The 27283-nt window shown below is 38.3% G+C and overlaps 1 protein-coding gene across 1 annotated transcript in view; it reads right to left on the bottom strand.

The window, feature by feature from the left end:
- Positions 1-6972: 6972 nt before the first annotated feature.
- The window catches only part of LRRC2 (leucine rich repeat containing 2), an 80227-nt gene continuing 59916 nt past the window's right edge, over positions 6973-27283 (bottom strand). The window contains exons 6-9 of the mRNA XM_069001403.1: positions 16637-16782; positions 14348-14503; positions 10437-10573; positions 6973-8964 (exon numbers count right to left, since the gene is read on the bottom strand). Of these exons, the coding sequence (XP_068857504.1) occupies positions 8915-8964; positions 10437-10573; positions 14348-14503; positions 16637-16782 (489 nt within the window). The 3' untranslated portion in view covers positions 6973-8914. The remainder of the gene's footprint in view (positions 8965-10436; positions 10574-14347; positions 14504-16636; positions 16783-27283) is intronic.

Genomic DNA, 27283 nt, shown 5'->3' with positions numbered 1-27283 from the left:
CCATTGTTAGTAATTGCTGACTTCTCACTGAGAGTCACTGAAGCACCCATTTGCCATCTGGACCTCTCTAGAGAGGTTTGCTGTCTACTGGGGGTTTACATTTGCAATGTCACAAAGAGGCTGCCCCACCTGGTAGAACCACAGCACTACGGTGGACTCCTACTCTTTCACACAGGGTCAAATTAGGCTGCACAAGGAGTTTGCAAAGTATCAAAAGGGGCTTCACATCCTTCAGAAACATGCTGAAGGGATCAGAACCATGGGTAGTGTTCTCCTCTATACCCTTAGCAGGAGACTGGGGACCCAAAAAGAAGATGAATGGATCAGGAAGGTGGTTGACTGCATGGCTGGTGCCACGCTTAGGGTTTTGGGTTCTATGATCTAGGATGCACCTTTGAGAAACAGCTGACAGTTCATGGGGCTCACCTGTGTCAGTGGGGTGAGCATGTTCTGGGAAGGAAACTGGCTGGACTTCTTACCAGAGTTTAAAAGCAGACTTAGCAAGGGAAGGGGGTATTTCCAAATGTCAGAGAGGAACCAGGAAACAATAGCTCTTACAGGAAGCAGCAAGGAGATACCTGTAAATCATCAGCAAGTAATTAGGGAAGGATTCTCCCAAAAGGTGAAGAGACCTCCAGCCCAGATGAAGTGCCTCTACACAGCTGCATGCAGCATGGGTAACAAAGAAGACAAGTCAGAAACCATGGTGCAATTAGAAAACCATGACCTAATTGCACTCATGGAAGGATGGTGGGACAAGTCCCACAACAGGAGGACTGCAACCAAGGGCTACAAGATTTTCAGAAGAGAGAGGATGGATGTTAAGGAAGAGATAGATTGTAAAGAGCTGCCTATGAGAAACAGCCACAAACAGGTTGAGAGCCTGTGGATGAAAATCAATGACAGGACCAACAAAAGACACCGTGCCATTGGGGTCTGTTACAGGCTACCTGATCAGAGGGAGCTGCTGATGAGGCCTCTTGCTTCAGTGCCAGGATCATCATGCTGACAGGCCCCCATCCTAGTGGGGAATTTCAACCACGCAGACATATGTTGGGTAAGGAACACAGATATCTGCAGGTAAACCAGGAGGCTCCTGGACTACATCAAGGACAAATTCCTGGTCCAGACACTGGACAAACCAACTAGAGGAGAAGCATTACTGGATCTAGTGCTCACCAGTGTGGATGAGTAACTATGCCCTGACTGAGTTCGTGATCTCAAGAAACATGGGCATGGCAAAGAGTCAGGACCATGAACTTTGGAAGACTGAATTCCAGCTCTTTAAGGAATCAATAGATGATATCACCTGGGAAACTGTTCTTATGGACAGAGGAGCTGATCAGAGCTGGCATCTCTTTAAGGACATTTATCTTAGAGCACAAGAGGTCTCCATCACAGTGTACTGGAAATCAAGTAAGGCAGGTTGAAAACTGACATGTCTCAGCAAGGACTTGCTCCTCAAACTGAGGAGAAAGAGGTTAATGCATAGCCACAGGAAGCAAGAACAAGTGACCTAGGGGGAGTACAGGAATATAGTTCAGATGCATAGGGATGGGGTCAGAAATCTAAGACACAGATGGTTAAGGCCTAAAAAGGGATGTGAAGAATAACAAGAAGGGATTCTATAAGTACATATATCAGAAAATAAATTCCAAGGAGAGTGTACTCCCATCTCTGGTAGATGAGAAGGGTAATCTGGTTTCAACAGATATGAAGAGGGTTGGAGCACTCAACAAGCTTTTTGCTTCAATCTTCACTGACCACCAGACATCCCATGTCTCTCAAGTCCTTGAACATCCAGGTGGGATGCAGGAGTGTCCCCTGTCGATGAAAAACAGGCTTGAAACCACTTGATGAAGCTGAATAACCACAAGTTTACGGGACCTGATGACAGGCATCCAGGGTCCTGAGGGTTGATATTGTTGCCAAGCACATCTCCATGCTATTTGAAGGGTCATAGTGACCAGGTGAAGTCTCCAATGACTGGAAAAAAGGAAATATCACTCCTGTTTTTAAAAAGGGGAGAAAAGGAGACAAAAGGAACTGCAGACTGGGGAGTGTCACCTCTGTGCCTGGAAAGATCATGCAGCAGATCCTTGTAGAAAATGTTTTAAGGCACATAAAAGACAAGGAGGTGATCCAAGGCAGGCAGCACACGGACTGCCAGTAGCAGAGAGGGTTTGGATGAGCTGGGCTGACCCTAGAACCTCTACATCCCACTCCCCCCCAAGCCCAACTAAAGATGGCAAGACTTCTGCTTCTGGCTCCAGCTGAACAAAGGCCCCACAATAATGTGGGTGGTATGGAATTAAACAGTCCTAGAAACTAAGCCCCTTTTTTTTCTATAACCACAACACTAGGGACAAGTTGTGCCTGACCGAACTAGTAGCCTTCTGTGATGGAGCAACTGCAATGTTGACAAGCAAAGACTGACCACTGTCATCTACCCAGACTTCTGGGTGACAGATTGTCTTCAAATTGGACATGGATTTGAAGGGTGGACTATTTGGTAGGTAAGGAGTTGGCTGGATGGACACATCCAGGGAGTGGAAGTCAATGTTCAGGTGGAACTGATGACAAGTGATGTTCGTCAGGGCTCTGTCTTGGACCAGTGCTCTTCTTCAATGTCTTCCTCAATGACAGAGACAGTGAGGTCAAGTTGTCCCTCAACATGTTTGCAGATAAAACAAAGCTGAGCAGTACTGTTGACTCACCTGAAGAATGGGATGTCATTCCTGGACAATCTTGAGAAATGTGCCCATGAGAACCTTATGAGGTTGAACAGGGCCAAGTGCAAGGTGGTGCACCTGGGTCAGGGCAATCCCAGACATGAACAAAGATGGAGAAGTGATTGAGAGCAATCCTGAGGAGGACTTGGGAGTTCTTGTGAATGAAAAGCTGGACATGAGTCAATAGTGTGAATTCACAGCCTAGAAAAAACATCTGTGTCCTGAGCTGCATCAAAAGAAACATGTCTAACAGGTTGAAGGAGGTGATTCTCTCCCTCTGCCCTGGCCTTGCAAGACCCCACGTGGAGTGCTGCATCCATCAGCACAAGAAAGATGTGGACCTGTTAGGAGGGCCATAAAGATAAGCAGAGGGTTGTCTTCTATGAAGACAGGCTGAGACAGCTGGGGTTGTGTAGCCTAGAGAACAGAAGACTTTGGTGAGATCTTATGGCAGCCTTGCACTACCTTAACAGGACTTTAAAAAAAGAGGGAGAGCTACTTTTTATACAATTTGATAGTTTTAGGTCAAATGGGGAAGCATTTTAAATTTTATATTAGAATTAGATTAAACATTAGAATAAATTCTTTACTCAGAGTGTGATGAGTCACTGAAACAGAGAAGTTGTGGATACCCATCCCCAAAAGTGTTTGATGCCAGGTTGGATAGGGCTTTTAGCAACCAGGTCAAGTGGAACTTGACCCTACCTGTGGGAGGGGGAGGTGAAACTAGGTGAACTATGACATCTCTTCCAACCCAAGCAATTCTATGATTCTATGAAATCTTCCACAAGCCAGGACCTAGAGGCTGCATAATCAAGAAAAGACCATTACATTTTCAATTTTGCTTGGTGTTTCCTTTGCAGAAAATAAACACAGTAAAACAGTTCTGATGTTGCATAAATACTCAAGGGGGGAGAAGAAAGAATATATTGTCCAGCATTAACCGTAAACTAAGCCAATATCTAATGCATGATTGTGTTATTCTTAGGCATTTGTTAATTAAATATGAGGTTATTTGCTATCCCTATAAGTTTTTCTTCCTAGCTTATAATATGCTGTCCTTAGAAACAAGGCCCTAATACAGAATAAGGAAAAGAAACAAAAATTAATGTGATTATCTGATTGACTTTTTCACATTGAGCCAATGAGTATTCTAGAAGACACATTTCAGTTCCTCCCAGTCTTGCTGCTTTGAAATAGCAGCTGCTTGTAAAGTAGAACAAAGTATTGAGTTTTAGGAAGTGTAGTGTTTGGCAGCTGTATAAAATGCAGTGCAGAAGAAAAAACACATTGTTTTCCTTAAGGTATCTAGATTCCTGACATCAGAAGCTTGTAAATAACATAATTGCCATTGTACACAAAATTCCTGTTATTCATAAAATTATTCACTTTCAAAAATTGAAAATATATTAAACATGCTGACAGCATTCTCTTTGGTAGTGTTGTTTTCTGGTGAAAGATAATAGTTTAAATTATAACTGCTAGTAAAACAGGTTATGTAGAAAAGCAATACAATTAGATCTAATTCAAAATGAGGTGCCTTTTGACACACTTTTTTTTTTTACCACAGTGGAGGGCACTAATAAAGTTATATTTCATATCATAAGTATGTTCTTACAGTATTTTTCCTGTAAAGGACATAGAAGTATAACTTACATGGAGTTATGCTGAAATTAGTACTTTCAGTAATAGCTGGCAGCTGGCATTACCCACTGCATGTCTTAGGTGTAATTGAGACCGTTGTGCACCGTCTTCCCCTTAAGCAGAGGTACCTAACAAATTCTGTGACAATCTTATTTATGGATAACATTTGAGGAAGTAATGTTCTACAAGAGCTAGAAATAAAAGCTCTCCGCCCTGTGGAGGATGTGGGGATACTAGGGATGAAAAGTAGACCATGAGCTGGTTAGGTGTTCTTGCAGCCCAGAAAACCAGCCCTATCCTGCAGCAAAAGGAACAAGGCCAGCAGGTCAAGGGAGGTGAGTCTCTACTCTGCTCTCCTGTGACTCTACCTGAAGTACTCCGCCATTCTTAGCACAAGAAGAATACAGCCCTGTTCAAGCAGATCCAGAGGAGGGCCACAAAAATGATCAGAGAGCTGAAGCACCTCTCCTTCAAGGAAAGGCTGAGAGAGTTAAAGTTGTTCAGCCTGGAGAAAAAAAGTCTTATTGCAGCTATTCAATATAAATAGGCTTATGAGAATATTGGAGAAAGACTTTTTAGCAGGGGTTTTAGTGACTGGGCAAAGGGTAACAGTTTGAAACAGGGTAGATTTAGTTCTAGATTGGATCTAAGGAAGAAATTCTTTATGACAAGGTTGGTGAGTCACTGAATGTTGTGGGTGCCCCATCATGGGAAGTGTTCATAGCCAGCTTGGACTGGGCTTTGAAAGACCCGATCTAATGAAAGGTGCCTCTGTGTGTGAGAGAGGGCTTGGGATAGATGACCTTTGAATGTCCTTTCTAATTGAAATGGAATCTGTGATTCCATGAAAATTGAATTCACAGATGTCTGGAGTCAAGTATACTACTGACCTTACATTTTCCATTACTTAATTGTTACAGATTTTTTTTAGGAAAGTGTTAACCTGAACTTAAAGATTGCTGGTGTTTGAGAATTTGTGTTTTATAAGTCATCCCATGGTTACTTTTATGGAAAAAAAGTACTTTTGCTTCTAATACAGATAGGTTGTCATGGGTTAGCATAGCTACAGAAGTGATTCTCTTGCAAAGAGGTGCTCACAGCTTCCTCTATGACCTAACAGAACCTATCAGTTGGCTAGTTTGAATATTGGCAACTTTTTAAGCCACTTAAAGAGCTTGACACGCCTCTGTGATCTACATTTAAGAATGAACAAACCCCGGGAAAGCCTCTCTTGCTTCTGGCCTTCGGACGGGTAACTGGAGGGGGCCTGTGCAGCCCACCGGGGCCGGGCCAGGCCTTGCTCAGGTTGGCCGTGGCGCAGCCCTGTTCCATCCATGCCGCTTCCCCCCCCCAGCCCTGCTCCGTGCAGGCAGCCCCTGGTGTGGCCAGGGCTCATCTGGGGCCGCTGCCCCACTGCCTGGCAAAGATCATGTGACCAACAGCAATAAACAAATTCCAGCTGCGGGGCCCAGGTGAGATTAACCCTTTTTTTTTAGTGCTGTTAAGTTTCCTCCAGAACAGATGAAACCTGCAGACATCAATCCTCTTCCGAGTCTGAGGAAGAGGGAAGGTGAAGGAAACACCATAGGGACACCAAAGTCAGTGAAGAAGGAAGAGCTGAAACCCTGAGGGAGGAGAAAGAGAAGATGCTTAGAAGCTGAAATTCTGTTGTAAAGCTATGGTGGTGATGGACTATGATACATCCGAGTACCCCTTGTAATTTCATGAAAGCATGGGGGGGTGGAGTGTTCAAACTGTACTTGTGAGCAAAAGTACCTATGCTGAAACCAGCAAATGACTGTAATTGTGAGCAAAAGTACCTGTGCTGAAGTAAGCAAATGCTGAAGCAGCTGTAATTTGATGAGAAGTTTGAACAGGGAGAGATGGAAGCGATGAGGACTCTTGCTCCAAATTGGAAGGAGAAGACCTCTGTTCCTAGAGATGAAGATGCTCCCAGAGATAGGTGAAGAGAATCTTTGTTTCTGAACAGCTCATCCTTAAGATGGTACACCAGTAGCTCAAGACTGGACCCTCAAAAGCAGTTGTGGGGAAAGCTGTAAGACGAGGGAAGGGACTTTCACCTGTGAGCAGAGAACCATCACAGGCGACTGTCTTGTTGTGACATTGAAGCCATGAAAGAACTTCTTGTGGAGATGTCTCCACAGCATGAGCAAGAGAGACTCCTCTCCCTAAGTGAACTGAAAAAGGTTACTATAGAAGTGGTAAACAGACTGAACATCTCAAGGGTTGTCTTTTTACGTTGTCAGTGGGAGAAGGGAGAAAGATGGGGGAGGTGAAGTGTTCTGAAGGTATGGTCTGATTTTTTTTCTTTCTTTTAGGTCTGTTAATAAATTTTTTTATATTCTTTTAAGTTTTGTGCCTGCTTTACTTTCTCCTAATTCTTATCTCACAGAAGGTAAATGAGTAAGTAATGAGTATTTTGGACCAAACCACTACATATGTGAATTCAAGTTTTAGTCTTCTGCCTTATGTTTGCCTGCTGCCTTAAAAAATCCTGCTTCTAGACAGTGATCTTGCATTTATAAATATTGACAAGCAAATGGACTCGTGAACAGTGCTGTTCAATGAACTGAAAAATGCATGGGTTTTATTAATGCTATTTTTTTGTTTCTGACAGTCCTGCAGATTATTTGTAGCAATCTTATCTGTGAACAGCAAAAAAATTTTGAGTAAGATTAACAGCGATGGTAAGTACTAATCTGACTTCTCTATTCAAGTACTTTCTGTTTATATACCCAATACTGCTGATAGTAGAATTTGCACTGGCACTTTTGATTTGTTAACTATGTTTGCATCCCTAGTTTTTGTAGTTACAACTCCATTCTATGGACACAGATTTTGTGATTTCCATTCCTATAATTTTCAGTGGATCATATTAGACTATGAGAGAATTCTAGAAATAGAATTTCAAGCAATATCAGAAGAGATGTCTTACAGAAGTTTATTACATCAATATCAATACTTAATCAAATAAATTTATAATTTCCATAAAAGAAAGTTTGGCAGGGTAGTTTCACATAGCCTAATTTCTCTAAGCCCACTTTGATACTATTTTATCCTATTTCAATTCTTCTTCATAATAAAGAAATTGTCTTCTATTATTCTGCATCAGATCAATGTCAATTGTTTTTATTTTTTTAACTTTCCCCTTGATCAGAACTTGCTTAAAATGTGCATTAACACCTAGAGACCAACTTGAGTGAGTTTCATTTTGATAGTAATATAACTGCAGAAGAGTGTAAGTGGATTAAATAACACACCACCTATTTTAAAATTGTTTTCTTTTAACAGATTGAATGCTAGAATATTAAAAAGAAAAGAAAACAGCTAAAATCTTTCATTTCTATATGGAAGCCTGAGGACCATATCCTTCATTGCTTTGCTTTTTAAATATGACTACTTAAGTGGCATTCTACTCCACAAAATTGAAAATAGCTCATCTATAACAAAAAACGAAGATGAAAATATTGTCTCACCTAACTGCACTCATAAGTTTAAGACCATTTAAATTCTATAAATTGAGCCTAATTTGAGTCTAAATTCTCAAAGCCTCAAGTCTTTTTAGATTAAAAAGATTGCTTTATTAAATGAAAAGTACATGTAAAACTAAGTTTCTGAAACTCTACTCTATATACACTTAGATAATTGTATATAAACAGATTCTTGAATAGCAAGCAAAATACTGTTTTACCAGCAAACTCATTCTTACACAATTTGGAAAATTCCAATAAATATCCACAAAATCCTGTGATCTGAAACCATTAATAGAAGACCTGTATCATCATTTTGCTGATAGTATTAGCTGACACAGCTTAGTGCCTTAAAATCTTACTTAGTACCGTACTATACTACAAGACTGCTTAGCACAGAAATTTCGATCACATTGGTACTTGCATTTGCAAACAGGTAAAAGCTTATAATATGCTTGAAAGAAACAGGAGAACTGCTACAGTTTCTATATGTAAAGTTGTTGAAAGTCATCTAAACTGAAAATCCCAAGGAGAACAATTTTCTTGCAGAACAGAACGTAAATGCAAACTATGGGTGTGTTCTCATTTGAATATTGTAAATAACTAAATGTGTATTTGGTCTTAAGAAAACAACATTCATTTTATAAATCAGTCTATCCCCTTTTATAAAATCAAATCTCTTTTTAAGATCATGCTTTGTGTTTCACTGTTTCAGCTACAACACACAAGGTCTTCATTCTTCATCTATGCCTGGGTATACTTTGTTACAGTGAACATCTACTTTCAGCAGGTCTACATGCAAATTAGTGGCTGTTGCTGTGAACTTGAAAAAAAATATGTTGACTTAAAATGTGAAACAGCATCTTATGAAGGTTCTACTGCTCCTTGTTTTATCTGTAGTCACTTGAAAAGACTACTGAAACAAATAAATTATTCAATATGATTTTGATGTCATTCTGGCCATCTATATTTTCCTGTGTTTACTATTCAGGTGGATAAAAAGAGAGTTATTCGGATATTCAGTAGAGATCTAGAGATTTTTAATCTTCAGAGCTGGAGACTGAGCATTACTTTTGTAGTGTAGGAAGGAGTAGACTCTGCGAAAAGAGAAAAAAGAAATAAATCTCAGACTTGAGCTATGTAATCCAGCACAAATAAATGAAGCCCTTAGCTAGAATCAGCTGGGTTTGGTCTTATTTCAAAGGTACTCTACAAATGATCTCTGTGCTCTCTTTCAGAAATTCTCCTGGTTCATATTTTACAGAAGATATTCCTTCTCCAGTCTGTTTTTCAAAAGGATATTCCTTCTCCAGTCTGTTTTTCAAAAGCAAGTATTAGCATTATCTATAGCACAAAAGTTCAGAAGCAGGAAATACAAAAGTGATTCATGATCCAAATGCCTCATAAAAAGTAGGGAGGTAAGGTCTAGAAAGGCAGAAAAGTGTGTCCCTGAGCTGCTTTGCCCCAGAAGAGCATAAAGCTGGCTTATTCTCAATAGGGCCAAATGCAGGTTTCAGGCAGATTGACAGACTTCCATATTTCATAAGAATATAGATACAACTACATCACTACATATTTTATGACTGTCTCTAAAACCAAATTATGACCTTAGCTTTTCCTCCATTCCATTTTTCTTTCTATTTTAACCACCACTGTTACCATTATCACTTTTATAGCAGACTTCAATTTAGAAATAGACAGAATGAATACTCATAAGCACAGCTTATAGACATTAAGGAGCAAAAGCCCAGCATGAGAACATGAAAAGTATTCTGAAGCCACATCCTGTGGCCTTTCTTTACATTTCTTTTAACAGGTTTTGTAGGACCGCTATATTGACCACTTAAATTAAATGCAAGGAATGAAAAGCTCCCATAAGATTCATTCAACAAAAAGTCCTTTCTACACACAAACTATTACAGGAATTAAAATGAACCTATGGGGTATTCTGTCTCACAGGAAACTTCCCCCATGTTTTCTAGCGAATTTTGTTAAAGGACGCTAAAGAGAGCAGCGGTTTCTTAATGACAGTAAATATAAAACACAGTAGCAAAATGAAATAATAAGTAAAGCTTCAGATGCTATGTAATAAAGATAAAAGCAGGTATTTTACTATTACTGTACAGCAGTTAAATAGATAGTACCTTGAAACAGATAATAATGTCAAAGTATATTCTACCAATACAAAGAGCCTTTCATATATACATTGTGTTTCTTTTTGAAGAGGAGAAGTACTTCATCAGGAATTCAAAATCACTAATACTAATCCCAAGAGAAGTTAATCTAGAGAATGAGAATAATCTTTGTATACATCATCAATCAATTAAGTTTAAGGCATATACAAACACAATTAATTTTGTATATGTTTCTTCAATATCAAGGGTCCTAGTTAGGGTCCAAACTTTCAATGAAACACATTTGGCATTTTCATTATTAGACTTATTTAATACCATAAAAGACAGTTAGAGTTTAAGAGTATATTGCTTGTCCTCTTAAAAATGAATCTTCACAATGTATGTCTGTAGTTATATCTAAGATAGCGGGAAGCTTACTGCAAATTTACACATACCCCTTTCCATTAGGTCTTCAATGTATGCTTTCATAAACTCTTTCTCAATTTGCTCACGTTCACGTTCATTTTCTATAATTTCTTCAGTGTCTTCACAGACAATAGTTTCAACTGGACTGTCCTTGAGACTTACAAATCTAGGGAGAGATTAACAAAAGAATATATGCACAGGCAGCTGAACATCACTGGCCATCATGAATGACATTTTAGAAATTGCTACCAGAGCCAGAAGGAGAAATGTGAAAAACATTAGCTCAATTTTGCATCATGGCATTGTTAGGATACATCTATTATTAGAAATACAGATTTGAAATGGAACTTTCTCTATAATCCACTTTCCATATAAAAATTATTAGATTTCTCTTTTTCCATCTATCCACATAAATCATTCTTTGCAATAACAGGTATATTTATTATGAAACTTCTGAAAGAAGTGTACACTACTCTGTAATTTCCCATCTGTTAATGAGCAATGTGAACTTCATCCTAGTAATATTGCCTAGCAATGTGGAATTTTGCCAGTATCACTTAGCTGACAATATGCACCTCCATTTTTTGGTTGTTGTTACATTACTTCTCTTTTACAATACATGACAGGGCATGCATTACTTTGTAATTGCAAACTTCCTAAAGGTACACTTTGCAGGTGAAAAACTAGGTGGTTACATAAAAAACTTCAATAGTGTGCAAATAAGTGCATAGCATTCTGAAAATCTCTGATTTTCACTCTAAGAAGGAAAAAAAAATGTTGCTTCAAAAGGACAAATGTTCCAACAAATCATATGGCTTTCTAAAAAATCTCATGAGTCGCTGTGAGCTTGTGATCAGCTGCCCTTAGCTGGCCAGGTGCCCACCTAGCAGCTCTTTCTGCCCCTCTCCTCAAGAGAAGGAATAGCAGATGAAAATATTGTACATAAGCTTAATGAGAAAAGTAAAACCTATGCATAGAAGCAAGGCAAAGCAAAGCAAAAAAATTACTTTCTACTTCTCAACAAGTAATGTCTATCTACTTCCTGGGAAGCAGAGACTGAGTGTATGTAGTTGGTTCCTTTGTGTCATGGGTTAGCAAGCATGGTCCCGGAAGTGATGTCCTTGCCAAGGGGTGCTTACAGCTTCCTCTGTGACCTGACAGAACCTATCAGCTGGCCAGTTTGAATATGGACAATTCTTTGAGCCACTTAAAGTTGTGACCGCCTCTGTGATCCACACTTAAGAATAGAAAACCCCGAGTAGAGGCTCTCTCTCGTTTCCAGTGTTGGGACAGGTGGTGCGGGCCCCGTGGTGGGGGCCAGCGGGCCCTGCCCAGGCCCTGCTCGGGCCAGGCCGGGCCGGGCCACGGCCATCCTGGAGCTGATGGACCTGTTCCACGTTCCACCCGTGGAACCCCGCCACAGCCCTGCTGTGGGCAGCCGGAGCGGCTCGGCTTCCCCCCTCTCCAGTGCGGCCAAGATTCAGCTGAAGCTGCCCCGCTGTCCAGCAAAAGATCATGTGACCAACAGCGATAAGCAAAATTCCAGCTGCAAGGCCCGGGTGAGATTAACCCTTTTAGTGCTGTGAAGAGCAGAAAACCTGAGGGAGAAGAAAGAGGAGATGCTTAAAGCTGAAATTCTGTTGTGAAGCTATGATATATCAGAGTACCCGTAATTTCATGAAGGCATGAGGAGTGGAGCGTTCAACTTGTACTTGTGAGCAAAAGCACCTGCGCTGAGATAGGTAGATGCTAAAGCAGCTGTAATTTCATGAGAAGTTTGGACAGGAAGCAATGGGGACTTTTGCTCTAAATGGAAAAGAAGAAGACCTCAGTTTCTAGAGATGCTCCCAGAGATATACCTAAAGATGAAGATGAGGAAGACCCTTTGCTCCCAGGGAAGGAGAAGGGCCTCGGTTCTTAGAGATGAAATGCTCCCAGAGATGGGTGAAGACAACTTTTGCTTCTGAATGGCTCAACCTTAAATTTATACCCCAGTAATTCAAGAGTGGACCCTCTAAAGCAGTTGTGGGAAAAGCTGCAAGTCATGGGAAGGGACTCACATGCAAGCAGAGAACCAACCCACCCAACTGTCGCGTTGTGATAATGTTATCATAGCATGGGCAAGAGAGACTCCTCTTCCTAAATGGACTGAACAAGGTTATTATGGAAGTGGTAAACAGACTGAACATCTCAAGGGTTGTCTTTTTACATTGTCAGTGGGAGAAGGGAGAAGGGGGGGAGGGGGGGTGAGGAGAAGAGTTCTGAAGGTGTGGTATGATTTTTTTTTCTCTTCTTTTAGGTCTGGTAATAAACTTCTTTATATTCTTTTAAGTTTTGTGCCTGCTTTGCCTTTCTCCTAATTCTTATCTCACAGAAGGTAGCCAGTGTCTTGCGGTGACTTTATAATGTGTATCCCATACCGTTGCCCTATGCCCAGAAATTAATTTTTGTGCTTTTCTATGCCTCTAAACTGAGCCTGAGAGGGGGAAGGAAAAACTGAGCAAAACTTTTTCAAAGCAGTTTGCAGCTTGTTCAAGGTCACACAGAGATAGCAGTTTCTTCCCAGCTGTGGCAGGGGAGTGAGGAGGCACCCAGCTTGCTGCTTTCCAGTCAGCTTTTGGCCAGTTGTTCAGTTTCTTTTTCTCCGGAGAGAGACTGAGAGTTGAACTTTGCTTTTCCTTCTCTGGAATTCCGGATTTTCTCCCTTTTCTACTGGACTGCTTTCAACCTCAGAGCAAATCAGGAGGACTTTCCACTGGGGACAGAGGGCCTGGCCCTGGGCCAAGCCCCAGCTCCGAGGAGACCAAAGGGAGGACTCTAACACTTTCCCATGTTTTTTCTCCACAGTGAGAGATTTTATTATTTAGCATTGTTTTCCTTTTCCCGTGTGTTTGGTAAATAAATAGTTTTATCTCCTTCACTTTCCTTTGAGGAAAATTTATTTTTCCCGAACCTGGTGGGGGACGGGTGGTTGTACCTTCTCTCAGAGTGTATTTCTAAATTCGGCCAGGCCGCAACAACAGTAATGAGTATTTTAGACCAAACCACTACACTAAATTGGTGTTTCTGCCCGGTTACAAACCCAACCCGCTACACTTTGGAAGACAAAAACTTCAATAACATGATCCCCCTCCCCTCTCCTTTCTCTTAGCTTCATATGCTGAGCATGACACCATATGATATGAAATATCCCTTTGGTCAGCTGGGGTCAACTATTCTGGCTGTATCCCCTCCCAACCTCTGGCTTACCCTTATCCTACAGTGCTTTCTCAGGGGAGGGTTGGAGAGACAGCCTTGATGCTGTGCCACCATTGCTCAGCTATTGCTAAAAACACTGATGTGTTATCAACACCTTTCTAGCTACCAGTGCAAGGAACATCTCCAAGAGAGGATGGCTACGAGGAAAGTTAATTCCATCCAGAGCTAGCTCCACTCAAGCCAGACCCAGTATAGAGTCTGAAACAGTTCCATAATCAAAAACATGAACATTGCCTGCAGAAATGCAAAATCTCTGTAATTGCAGACTAAAAGGCCTTTTAGTCTTATCCAGCATGCAGCAGTAAGGTGGTGTTTCACAGCAAAGAACTACTAAACTCGTGTGACCTTACTTAACATTTTACTAGCCATGTCTCCCTCTCCCAGCAAGATGCTTTTGTCGTCCCGCTCTGAAGCATGGTTTTGCAACTCCAGAGTTAGAGCTACTATGACCCAGTCTACTCAGAAATAGTAGTTTAGACATACAGATGCACAATGTGGGTAAATGAAAATCATAAAACTGCAGACCCTCTGTAATTTCCAATCTTTTTAGTGTCTCCTTTACCACTCTGATATAAATGGGGTCAGAATTTGTAGAAACTGATGTTCATGAAAGCATTTCTCCAGGGTGTATTTTACCTTATCTTCTTAAGAATATTTCCCTTTGTCTCTCACTTTTACTTACTTTAAACCTGTGGTTGACTCACAGATGGCTGTGGGTATCTCAACCAAGTCATCACCACTGACAACTAGCAAACTGAGCTTTGGCATATTGACAAGAGCTCGTGGAAGATAAGTCAACTTGTTTTTCTGTAGGAGAAGTGTCTGCAATTCATCTAACCTGTGAAGAGGTAAAAGAGAGATTACTTAAAATATTTATTTCAAACAGGAGCATCTATTCAAGATGGTAATACTGACTTAATCTTGTGTATAATAGGAGCAGTTAAGATGAAACATCTTTGGCTTCTTAAAAAGTCGCTCAAACCCTACTTTCACAAAATTTCATCAACTTTAATGGAAATCTCCAGCAATGGTTCAGCATTATAGTATTAATAGCATACCTCTGACAGGTAATCAGAAGCATGCTCAAGATATAAAGCTACAAAATTTACAGTGCTTTCATAGACATGTTGACAGAACATGATATAAAGCCTCACCATGTGCATTCTGCAACTAATGAAAAATACAGGTCATCTGCTCACACCACTGCCCACATGCTGGTTTCTATGAACTATGTCTGCGGTAGGCAGTACATCCCCATCTATTGTTTTTCACTAGTAATTAGTACTGTGGGGAGCAAGAGAAGAACCAACTCCCGGTCATGAGGCTCTTGCAAGTTGTCCCAATGAGATCAATTTAATGACAGTGTTTTGTGGAGGAACTTCTGCTCTATTTCCCCTGGCTTTTCCTAGTGCAATAGAAATTTGGGCCTTTATTCCTCAGATTACGTAGAAGACAAAAAGCATACCAAATTGATGAAAAAATTTGTCTTGTTTGACTGGAAGGGTCCATTCCTAAAACAGTGTTGAAGGCTATGCTTGTCAGGCCCATGGAGTTTGTTTGAATTCAGGGAAAAATTTTAAGTAAGGCTTCAGTTTACTGTCAACTCATCTTTATTAATCACAGACTATTGTAATGGTATTACAGGCAATCATAATTCATTGAGATTCTTTGACACCATAGGCATTGAAATCATGAGTCTGAATAAGAGTATTAGTTTCCTGATGCGGGGGTTATCCTGACATTTTCTTGTCTTCTGAATGCACATGAGCCCAAAGTCAAACAAAGAAAACCTTATTTTGTGGTGTCTGATTATGATATTCTAGCGTCAAATCTGGCAACTCAGTACAAAATGGAGAAGATGAAAAGAAGAAAGGGAATAATTTGAAGCTACAGGAATACAGGTTACAGGGAAAAAAAAGTTCTTTAAGTTGAGAGGGTATCCTTCTATAAAAGAAAAATATCCTCTTAGAAACTCTTTGAAGTTAGTCGAATTTCTGGTCAGATACCTTGTGAAAAAATGGCAAGTTTATGTTGTTTGTAGCTAAAGCATGTGAATTAGTAACACAAGTTAAGACTTCAGTGCTGCTGTCAGAATAATCTGTGATTACACGATGTCCCAGAAACGTCTTTTTGCCCAACAAAAAAGGCCTTGCAAAAGTTAAAACTGAATGAGCTTTCTGTGAAGTTTCTTCTGCCTCAGGGATTTCTATTCCCAGATCAATAAATAATCCAGAATATTTATTGATAAACTCTAGTTTATATGTTTGGGTTTTTTCACTTAGGGCTAGGTAAAGTTTTGTAAACTAAGTTGCTGCAGCACTTCAGACTGAACAAATAAATTCATAATAAGATAATTAAGATAAGAATAAGAATAGTGCTCTCTCCGGCTAGCAAGTCCCATTAAAAGGATCAGCATGTCTTTTTAAAAACTAGTTCTGGTGGTTATCTAAACTGGGAGAGTTAGTATATATGCACACATCAATATATACTTCAGAACAGAAGGGGAGGATTGTCAATGGGGTTTTTGCATCTTACCAATATTTCTCTTCTTTAATAACAAAGTTTATCAGGTTATTTATCAGGTTAAAAATGCTTTAGTTCATCTTTTCCTCCTCCCCATCTACCCTCCAGAGATTTACTGTTGCCAGCTCCATACAATGAGTCCCCTTTGCTGGAACTGTGGTAGCACATACCTGGTGAACTTCCCCCAAAAAATGTCCAGATATAATGACAAATTATTATGAAAGCAGCAGAAAACGTATATAGTTAACTGACTGCCATCAATGAGCTAGAAAAATCAGCTTTTGTTCTCAGACGCAGTCTATCAATAATAGGGGGAATGTTTACACGCAAAAATATGTGATATATTTCCAAGTGTGTCTTTCCATCAACAGTATCCCTTGGAAGCTTGTTACTTTCTAAATTCACTTAAGAGTCCCTATACCTGTCATTGAATTAAAACATGAACTACCTGTCTATGTCTTCTGGGAGGTCTTTCAGGCTGTTGCTGCTAATATCCAACCACTGCAAATTAGACATCCGGAGTACACAAATTGGAATAGAATGGAACTTGTTTGCTGACACATCCACAAATGTGAGTTGTTTCAGGTTACTTAGCTAGAAAGAAGCAGTGCTTTATTTTAGTTACTTTTTGCAAATACAAGAAGACATTTCATTCATCAACCATGTTTATTTCTCTAAAAGCACTTAGAAAGATAAGAATTCATTATTTTTTTACTCAACTATTTGCCAGCCTTGTGTCTTAGTCATCATTTTATAGAAAAATAAATTCAGAAATACCTACCTGCCAAATTGTTCACCACCTTTCTAACAGCATCAGGGGATTGAATGAAATTTTTATTCTTTAAAACCCTACAGGTTTAGATGACAAGTCTGGAACCAGAAAATTACTTGGTTCTGAGCTGAAAAAACACAATTTTTATAACTAATAGATACCAGGTTACCATTCTGAAAATCAGAGACTTGATAACCCCTATCAAAATTACATAGATTCCCTTCACTATAACTCTACTATGCAGTGAGAGTGTGATACTAGGACAGGATTAGAAAATGAAACTATCAATTTAAACCAACAGAAAATTTGGTCCAATATTTTTCAAAGATCTTTAAAAATACAGCTTCCATCCTGCAAACTAAATATACAATAAAGTACAGTAGGAATTTTTATTGAAATTCTTTTCAAAGGAATTCTATTTTTAAGTGATAAACACTTAGTGCAATGAAGTTTAAATAGAAATGTAAAATATACCTGTGAAAGAAATTAATGTGTTGAATAGGGCTCTCTCTGTACTGAATCAATTATGAACTCCACCAGTGTTCATAAAACTATGCAGCTAGCTAAAGTGTATATCAAAGGAGTATAAATGTTAACCAAAAATTATTTTAGAATTGAAATTGTATTTCTGAGCTTCTAATCATCAGTCACCATCACAATCAAAATCTACAGATCATGATACAGAGGAAAAATTTGCAAAAAAATTTCCTTGGCCTTTTCCTGAAGGTATTTTAGAATATAGGAAACAAAAACCCCAAGCCAAACACATTTTCCACTTCCAAGGTGAGCAAAACACATGAAAAGGATAAAATATGAAAAAATTATAAAGTAATAAAGCACATACTGAATCCTTGAGAATTACTTTTTAATTATTAAGAATTAAGACCTGTGGTTTCTTTATATTATCTATCCAAGCTACTTTTTACTGCAATACTACCAGACTTTCATCTTAATTTGACCCTTGCTATTTAAAATCCTCACATTCACAGCACGGTGCTGTGACAGAGCCAGTTTCTTCTGAGACTTTTTGGTGGTGGGTGTTTTTTAGTTTGTGGGATGTAGGTTTCTTGTTTGGTTGGTGTCTTGTGGGTTTTATTTGTTTGCTGTTTGGTTTCTTTTCTAGTTATAACCTCATACAGCTGCAAAATCTTATCATTTTGAGAAATATTTTCAGGGAGATTTACTGAAGCTATCCTATTACAATGACTACATAATGAAGTTTATCTTTCCAAAACATAATAGAGGTTCAGAGTTCCTGAAGTCAGAGGTATAATTTCAAAATCTCTCCCCACTGTCTTAAAATAGTCCTGATGAGTCATCACCATGGACATCTCACTACAGATTCAGAGGAGACAAACACATTTTATTCTGACACTTCTTACTTTCCAACCATTTTGTCATTTTGGGGACTGACTGCTGGCAATGAACTCTCAGTCATATTCTGTAAATTTTCCAGATTCTGAATTTTTTTTCCAGAAAAACAGATCCTCTCTTTGAACAAGGAAAGCACAGTGACTCTTCTCGATTGTAGCAACAAGACAGTATAAAAAGTATCTGACACTATCTTTAAACTGCAATTACCTTGTGATTTCAAATTATCCTCACAATTTCAAATCCCAAGTAAATATTTCAAGTTTCTCTATACTCAGGATAACTTGCTTAAACTGCTGATACATGTATTTCAATAAATTCTCCTCCCAAAAATTTTGCAAGTGTAGAATTAAAATAATATTCCACAGTCTTAAATGCCACTCAAAAAGTTCTCAAACCATCCCTAAAGAAGAAAAGCCACAACCTCTAGACACAGAGTAGCAGATACACGTTAAAGTATACTTTCTTTACTGTTCCCTCAAGTTCCTAAACATTTTGCTTTTATTTGTAGTCACCTTGTGTTCTGAAACAACTTGGTAGCATTAAGATTAGATGGTAGTTATATTTCTTCAACAATAGTAACTAGTCTTCTCTGAAACTGCTTTATTGAATTAAATATTACAAGCAATCTTAACTTAGCAGTATTATCTTTTTAAGAAATATAGCTGTTTCTTCCATTTTTCAAATACTATGGTATATAGATTGGTTTAATACTTTAATACTTGGTTAGATTAAAATACACTTTTTTGGGAATTTGTATTCCCATAAAAATGTACTAACAAAACATAAGACCATCTACTCTATCAAAACAAATTTTGGTTCAGCATGCCACAAAACATTTGGAGCCATGATTATATTGTGCATGCTGTAAGCCCTGAGTACTTGTACTTTTAGGGTAATATTTAACAAAGATGTCCATTTTCTAGAGTATGTTGAAACCTAATGGAGTTTTTAATTTAATGTCTTCATGATATGTTACCAACAAATGCCTATGATAGATGATGCATTGGAAATTATAGCAGCTGTGTATTATATTTCCTAAAGAAAACACTCTGTATTTTATTTCTTCTTAAAGGACTGATGGATTTTTGCACCTTTTACAACATTTCATTTTCAAACAAGCATGGCTCCCTTATCATTTTTATGTTATCATTCATTTTTACTTGATGTTGATTTTTACTATTTTCTTTATTATGTAACTTTGAATCAATCAGTATATAGGCTTTATGCAAGTTCCATTAAAAAAGAAAATAGCCATATTTAATAGTCTAGCTACCTGGATAGACTTATTGTGGTACTTATGTTTAATCATTCTTGTCATTTTTCTTTGACAAGCTGCACCATTTTACTTATCGTCATAATTTTGTTCATAAAATTAATCCAGATAACATTGTAGAGCTCTATGCTTCTTTTTTCTCTCTGGCAGTTAAACCTTCAGTTGAAAGAAAAGGACACCATGCCTTGGGCAAAACAATTTTTTGATTAACGGGTGTGTTTTATTTTTCTTCTACTTTTTTGCTGAAGAAAGGGATTTACTCATAAGGTTGCATGCTTTTTTACCATGAGTTGCCTACTACTTAACACCAACAAATTAAAAGGTGTGACATTGTGTTAAAGTACTGTATTTTTCAGTGGCATGTAAATAGCAGAAACTGCAAGCCATCAAAGTCAATGCATGACAAGATATCCAAGGGATTAACCTAGAAACATCTATCCATGCATTAAAAATGCATTTTTGCCCAGAAATTTCAGACTCAATAAAGTCAAAGAAAATTTGTATCACTTCCGTAGCATAGGCTATCACATATATTGTTTCCCATAGATTGACACTCATTGTTAACCTGCTGAACACAGTTGGATATATATGACAAAGAAACACCCTGGGAGCAAACTGCATAGTTGGCCACTTAGATATCATGAATTCAAACCACATGCCTATCTTTCTTTCATCAAGCTGTAAGTGTAATCTCTTCTATAATCTCATTGACATTCATGGATGAAAGCACCAATTGCAGAAACTTAGTACAAGAATCTTTAGAGGCAGAAGATACTTTTCATGAAGATATAGTTGTATTCTTATATCCCAGTTCACCACCAGATTGCCAAACTGGACTCTTAAACTTGATGAGGCAAAGGCATTCAACAGTCAATCCAACTGCTTAGAAACAGGGTCCTAATTTCACGCTTTTTGTGACAAAACCCTCTGAAGGTCAAAAATATGTGCAATCAAACAGCACTTCATTTGGCGGTATCTTGTATAATGCCCTAAGGAGCACAGTTGCCTGTCTCAAACACTGTTAAAGCCACTCTTAAGGAGAAGGACTTTTCCGTGAGATAAGCACAGAATGGAGAGGCAGGATGGCACTAACTCCAGGCCTGGTGGAGGTGGTATCTGGCTAGTACATCCTGGACAATGCATCCCGACAAAAATTCACTCTGTGGTGAACTGTGTAAAGAAGCAACTGCTCATATGCTTACCACGAGTCAAACAAAGATCACCCCAAATTATAGGATGGAAGGCATCCTTAACCACCGAAGCCCCTCTGAATATGCCTCTGTGGATACCTGGGACTTGGACAGTGAGCCACCACAGCAGGGGCTTGAGATAAAATAAAGGTGGTGCTATTGTCTGAGCATTATCTCAGCGGGGAGGTTAACAAAGCTTGGGGAGAAGAATCTATCAGTGATAATGACCACAAAGAATGCAGAATTTATGGGCCACAGGGAAAGCCAACTCAGCAACTGTGCTAAAATCAACTCCATCTAGGTAAAGGGTAATTCCAGCAGGAGAAGATTGAGAGCACTGACTCACAACCCACCAACTCAAGAAACCTGCCAACTCAAAAGAAAAGAGAAACTAAGTATATGGACTTACTATCATTAAACATGAGGGAATCACATAACCAGTAGAATAAGAAAACTGTGTAGCCAATAAGCATTAATTCCTTTGTTTGCTAAAGTGTATAAATAATTAAGAGCTTTGAAAGACCTTGGGAACCCCACCACCAAGAAGCTCAGGGTGATGAAGGACCAATGGGATGCCAATGGATCCAGAGGTGGCAGCTATCTTCTACTTTATAGCTCTCTCTCCCCTCTGCCTTTTCTATTTCTTTCTTTCTACTTCACATTGATTGTTAAATAAACTCAGTGGTTTTGACTTCAGGATATGGTCTTGTTTGCATCTTAATTAGGGCAGAGGCATTTCTCACTGATTGGATCATGACATCTTGGTAATCTATATCCAAGAAATGTGAGTGAAAGAAAGCATTCACTGTGATGGCATCATTCTGATTTTGTAATGCTAAATCCTAAACCTTTTGTAGAGTTAATCCCCCAGAAAACACTTTTATCCTTATGCCAAGCTGTTACTTGGAAGTTTAACATTGTCCCTTTTCCCTGTTCATCATTTCATCATCCAAACAACTAAAGTTTAGTGTCTAATAGAGTACATATAGCTATGATGATCTAAGCATTAGAAGTTCATAGAAAGGGACTTTGCTTATTACTAAAGCAGTCTTTTTGTATGCAAAAGTCTTTCATCAGCTCTACAAAAAATGAAGAAATCAATTTTATTCAATATTCACAAAATATATGCAATACACACCACTTGTGCAATATTCACAAAAGTATCAGGTATTGATCATTCACAGGTGGATGGAGAATCACATAGCAATAAGGGCAGGACTATCATCATACAGTTAAAATCCCTAAGAATGTGGATCATCTATATATAAGTCTAAGTATAGAAGTCATTTCAAGCCAATAGAAGGGGCACATGTATGAAATTAAGCACCCAATTAATGATTTCCTGGACTAAAGCCAAAACAAGTCTCTGTCTCAAAAAATAAATTTATGTTGATTAGTAACATTAAATTTCGATAGCTTTGATGCTGCAGCTACAGACAGTCTGCATATATTATTGCACTTTGCCATCATAAAGTCATCTCATATTCAAACTTCCAAAACTTTTAAATTAAGGACACACAGTAGAAGGGAAAACTAGGCTCTACCAAAAGTCAGTTAAAGATTTTTCATCAACTTAAATAGGTTCAGTAGCTCACTTTGGGAATGTACCCTTCGTATGTTTCAGTTAAAACCATTCAAGGAGGAAGAACAGCAAAATCAGTACCCTATGAACATTAAGCTACCTATCCAGGATGTTTGGAGACCAGGTGTCCTCAAACCTAAAAAAAGACCCTTTAAAGATATAATCTGTTCCTTCACCAAGAGATGATCAATTTTGCTCATTCTCACAACAGAATAGAGACCTAGCCAAAAACATTTTTTCATTTCTGCTTCTAGATGCATAGCAATTGAAGAAATGCTATTCAAATGGTGCCATCTTAATGATGATTTAAGCATGTACAATGATTCTGGTTTGCCATGACAACATCATGTACCGTGTGAAGTTACCCTTCTGGTTCAAAAAACTGAGTATGCTCATTGTACTAGTTTGAAAACAAACCAGTGGGAGGCACCAAGTCAGAATAACAATTTAATGGGGAAAATTAAAGAAAAGGGAAAAAAGAAAGACTAAAAGAAAACACTGGTTCAAACTGACAGAGTCAAGATACAACTGGAGTCCCGGTTAGGCAGGGTGGTGGTTGCAGTTCTCTGAAGCGGTGATCCTGTAGAATAAAAAGGTCTGCTCTTCCTCAGAAGGTCCAGTGGTGGCTGTGTAGCTCCTGTCCTCTGGAGATCCAGTGGAGAAGGGTTGTCTCTGGTCCTCAGTCTCAGATTATATCCACGATGGGATGCTTGGTTCCTCCCTCTGGGTGGAGCATCTCACAATGGTGTAATGAGTCATGAGGCCAGGTGTTGATTAGGCTCATTAACAGAAGATAGTCTGGAGGGAGTTATCTCTGAGTCATGCAGCAGGACAATGATGGGCCATTAACAGCAAGATAGTCTGGGGGGAGGAGGCAAGGAAACACTGCCCCACCTGATTTCCACAGCTCATGAGGATGGTAATAGAATACACCTCAACCCAGGACACTCATTTGAGCTCATTCTGAATTGCAGAATAAATCACTATGTTCAAAAATGGGATGTGGGTAAAACGTCCAAAAGATATGGAAATTTTATTCTGTAGCAACTTTAAAAAGATATTATAAACAAAGATGGCAGCTAAAATAAATAATTATAATGCATTGGCTGTTTTGTTTTACATTGATAAAATAGTAACCATTCACTTGAAAGGAAAAAATTATCAAGGATTCTTGAAGAGGTAATGTCAGCAGAAGAGAGGTTATGATGCAATATTGATGGATGCAAAATAAATAATTAGGAAAATTGTGGGAGAAAAACATAGCAATAAAACTAAGAATGTTGTTCTGTATCACTAATTTGTTACATTCACCCCATTTTAGATGATTGATGATGAAATTATTTCACCTTATGTATACTGGGGCTGGGCAACAACAGCAATCTGCATTCTACACCAGGTTGAGCAGAGATAGCCTGGTAAGCTTGGAAAAAAGACTTTCATGAAATGTCAGCCAGAAATCAGCTAGCTAATAAATTAAGTGGAAGACAAAATGTTAAGGCAAAAAAGACATTTCTACTTCAGCAGCAGAGGTCAGAAGGTTTGCAATTTGTGAGCCACCTTTATGATACCACGAATAAGCATCTCTATGGGTTTTTTACTTTGCAAACAGAAATGGTAGAAAATCTTTTTGTTTTGGCACAGAGTAACTTCACCAAAATGCACAAGATTCTTGCCTGCTGTGGTGCTACATACTGGAGCAGTTTTGCATAATTGTCTACCAGCAGGAGAACCCTGCAACTTGGATCTGGATTTGTCTTTTCTTGAAGCAGGAATTTCGTAAAGAATATCCCCAGATTTCGGAAATTCAGAATGGAGATAAGACTTCTTTGCACACTGTGACACATCTAGTCTGGAATTAGACCACATCTAATCGAGCATATTGTTGTAAAATATCCATCATCAAAATAATTTTTCTTTTAACTCCACAGATTACGTGTATGACATTGATAGTACACAAACCTACAACTGAGAACACTATCCACAATTTAACATAACAGGTCACTGCTTTATGGCTTGACAGGACTATAGCAAATTTTCTCTCCCTCCTCTTCCTTCCTTTCTTATAGTGCTGCTAGATACACATGGGCTTTTTATATACTTTCTTTCAGGTAGTGACAAGACTAGCAGGAAAAAAATTGAGCTCATCTCTTCACAAACAGTATTTCTAGGAAGTTTTATGTCTTTTAACACAAATGTGCAAATTGAAAATAAAGCTAATATAAGTAAAATAATCAGATATGCAAGCAGACTTTTCCTGACTTGCACAAGAAAGCTAAGGAATGGCACAAATGTCGTGTGTACAATGGGCAGTTTTTTGTGTAAATAAATTTCTGGCTACTTTCTGAGAAGTTGTTGGTGCAATTAAGAGCATGAGGCTAAGAATTCTTACAGTTCTTAGTGCTTCATTGCTACTTGGCACTACTCCATGCAGTCTGTGACCTTAGTTCATTCAAGCAATTTAAGGTATTGCATTAGGCTGTTCTTATTAAGTTTCTGATAAATATAAAACTGAATACTTATTCATATACATACTTTAGAAAGCTCTTAATGAAGCTGGACTTTCAAGATACATTTTAGCGGAAGAATTCCCCTAATGTGAAATATACAGAGATGTGGCATAGGTTCTGGACAGCAGCCCTCCAGTAATACCACTCAGCCATGTGATCTTTGGTAGGGGTGATAACATAGCAAGCCTACAAACATCATCTGCTTTTTACTGGAAAGTCCTGAAATTACCTTTTTCTTGGGTTTTTTTGGTTGGTCATTTGATTGGTAGATTGCTTTTTTTCTGTTATACACTAATGAAGCACTTGCTGAAATGGTCTTTTTAAAAAAAAACTGACTGCATGGAATATATCTGGCCAGATCTTCAGTGTAGCCAGGAGGCTTTTATATTTCTGGGAAGCTGCTAGGTCTAAATTATATCAAGACCTCTTCCACTGGCTCAGAGTACCTCAGGAAGATATAGGCACGAATGCAGCTGAAGGCTTGTTCCATAAAGCTCCTTGGATTGCTAAATCTTGTCCTGTGTCTCTTAAACAAGGAAAAAATGCCTAACAAAATCAGTCATCTGGCCTGTCCCAGCATAGTTGTTGGGAAGATAAATTGTGTAGAATCAGGTTTCATGGTACTGAAACAGTATAAGCTCGGATACATTTTACACTTTTACTTCTATGCCTTATATCAATATAAGTAGCTTACAAACAGATGTTTTACTAGTCAATTCCCTTCAGATTGCATCCAAGCTACTTATCTTTGTTTAGCTGCATATTGCTGCTAGAGGCATATATAGCCCTAGTAATTTTTTAATAGTAAAACAAAAAACATTGACGTATTTGTGTATATCATGTGCAATATCAGATAATATTTTCTGTGACCATGACATTTTACAAATACCTATATAATGCTTTGAGCATATGAAAACATGAATATAACAGAAGAAAGTATGACTGCTGAACAAATACATAGGAGTAACATTTATTATTAGCAGCATGCATCTAAGCTGATAAGATTTTCACAACTGCAAATAAAATCTAATACAGAGAAGTACAAGCTAATGCAAGAACATTTCTTAAACTGACTAAAACCTGGGAAAATATGGAAAAATGAAAAAAGTGACTTCATGAAAGTCTTGTGTTCACTATGCATTGGTGGTCAGACAAGCAAAAAAATCGTTGGATATATATGTAATGTGATATACAATAATTAACCCCAAATTATTTCCCACTAAATAAAACACTACATACAAAACACCATAATTCCCGATTTTTCACAAGGTAAATTATAGTAGTATATGGCATTCAGAGATGAATAGATAATAACAGAATGGGAATACTTTGGTTTTTTTGTTAAATTTTTGGTTTGCAGTAGTTTGGAAAGACCTGAATCAAGATTAGGAAAAACTGTAAAGATTAGAACAATTGAGCAAGAAATTGGTAATTCATTACATATTTTTCCTTCACAATGTTCCTCACAAGAGCAACATAACCAAAAACTTTGCACCTCTCAATAAAACCTCTACACAATTAGATTGTAGAATTTGCAACATGTTTTTTAATAACTTCACAAAATTCTGAGGAAACTGACATTTACACAAATAATGAAAACCTCTATTTCTATGTCACAGTCCAAAGAAGCACAGTCCAAATTTTTTCAACCTCAGAATATAGCACAAACACCTCACCAGTGTTCTAGTAGAATAACACTGCTTATTGAGATTTCAGATGTCAAAACTTCTAAAAGTTGAATTTTTTGTAAAGCAGATCTGCAATTTAGGGTTTATTCCTGTACTGATATCATCATTACCAGAGCACAAAAACCTGCAAATAAATCTCTGTGCTGCTATGCTGTAAAAAACACATATTAAGAGTTCTCTATTGTGCTGTTTCAATGCCATCAATAGTCACTACAAGCAAATGGGGAAAAGTGAACAGAAACACAGTGGCCGCATGTCACTTACCAAGGTGAAAAACTACATCAGAGAAAGTATAGCACAGGTTTCCTGATTACTAGTCTTGAGATGCTGAGAACCACTCAAGGTATGTAATGTAACAAGTCTATCAAGACCTTAATTATGGCAATGAAATTAACTGAGATTTAAGATGACCTGTATTTTTAGAACCTCCTCGTTTCTTCCTTCTTTTTTGAAAAAATATAGTCCAACATTCTACAGTTCTCAATTAGGTCCTCTAGCCTTGATAACTCTTTTGTTGCCTCTAGCCACCATTTCAAAGAGCATTTTGTGTCTGAGAATGAAAAATATTTCAGCTATATTAAAAACAGTTTGAAGTAGCCTGGCCTCTCCTTAAAACATTTCTCTTCACTGAAAGGAGTCTATTCAAAGAGAAACCATAGGGGCAGAAAAGAACAGCAAATCATGAAATGGTGGTGCCCACACATGATCC

Source organism: Aphelocoma coerulescens, assembly GCF_041296385.1.
Source record: "Aphelocoma coerulescens isolate FSJ_1873_10779 chromosome Z unlocalized genomic scaffold, UR_Acoe_1.0 ChrZ, whole genome shotgun sequence".
Lineage (NCBI taxonomy): Eukaryota > Metazoa > Chordata > Aves > Passeriformes > Corvidae > Aphelocoma > Aphelocoma coerulescens.
The sequence above is the reverse complement of the archived record's forward strand: the minus strand, read 5'-3'. Positions and strand labels throughout refer to the sequence as shown.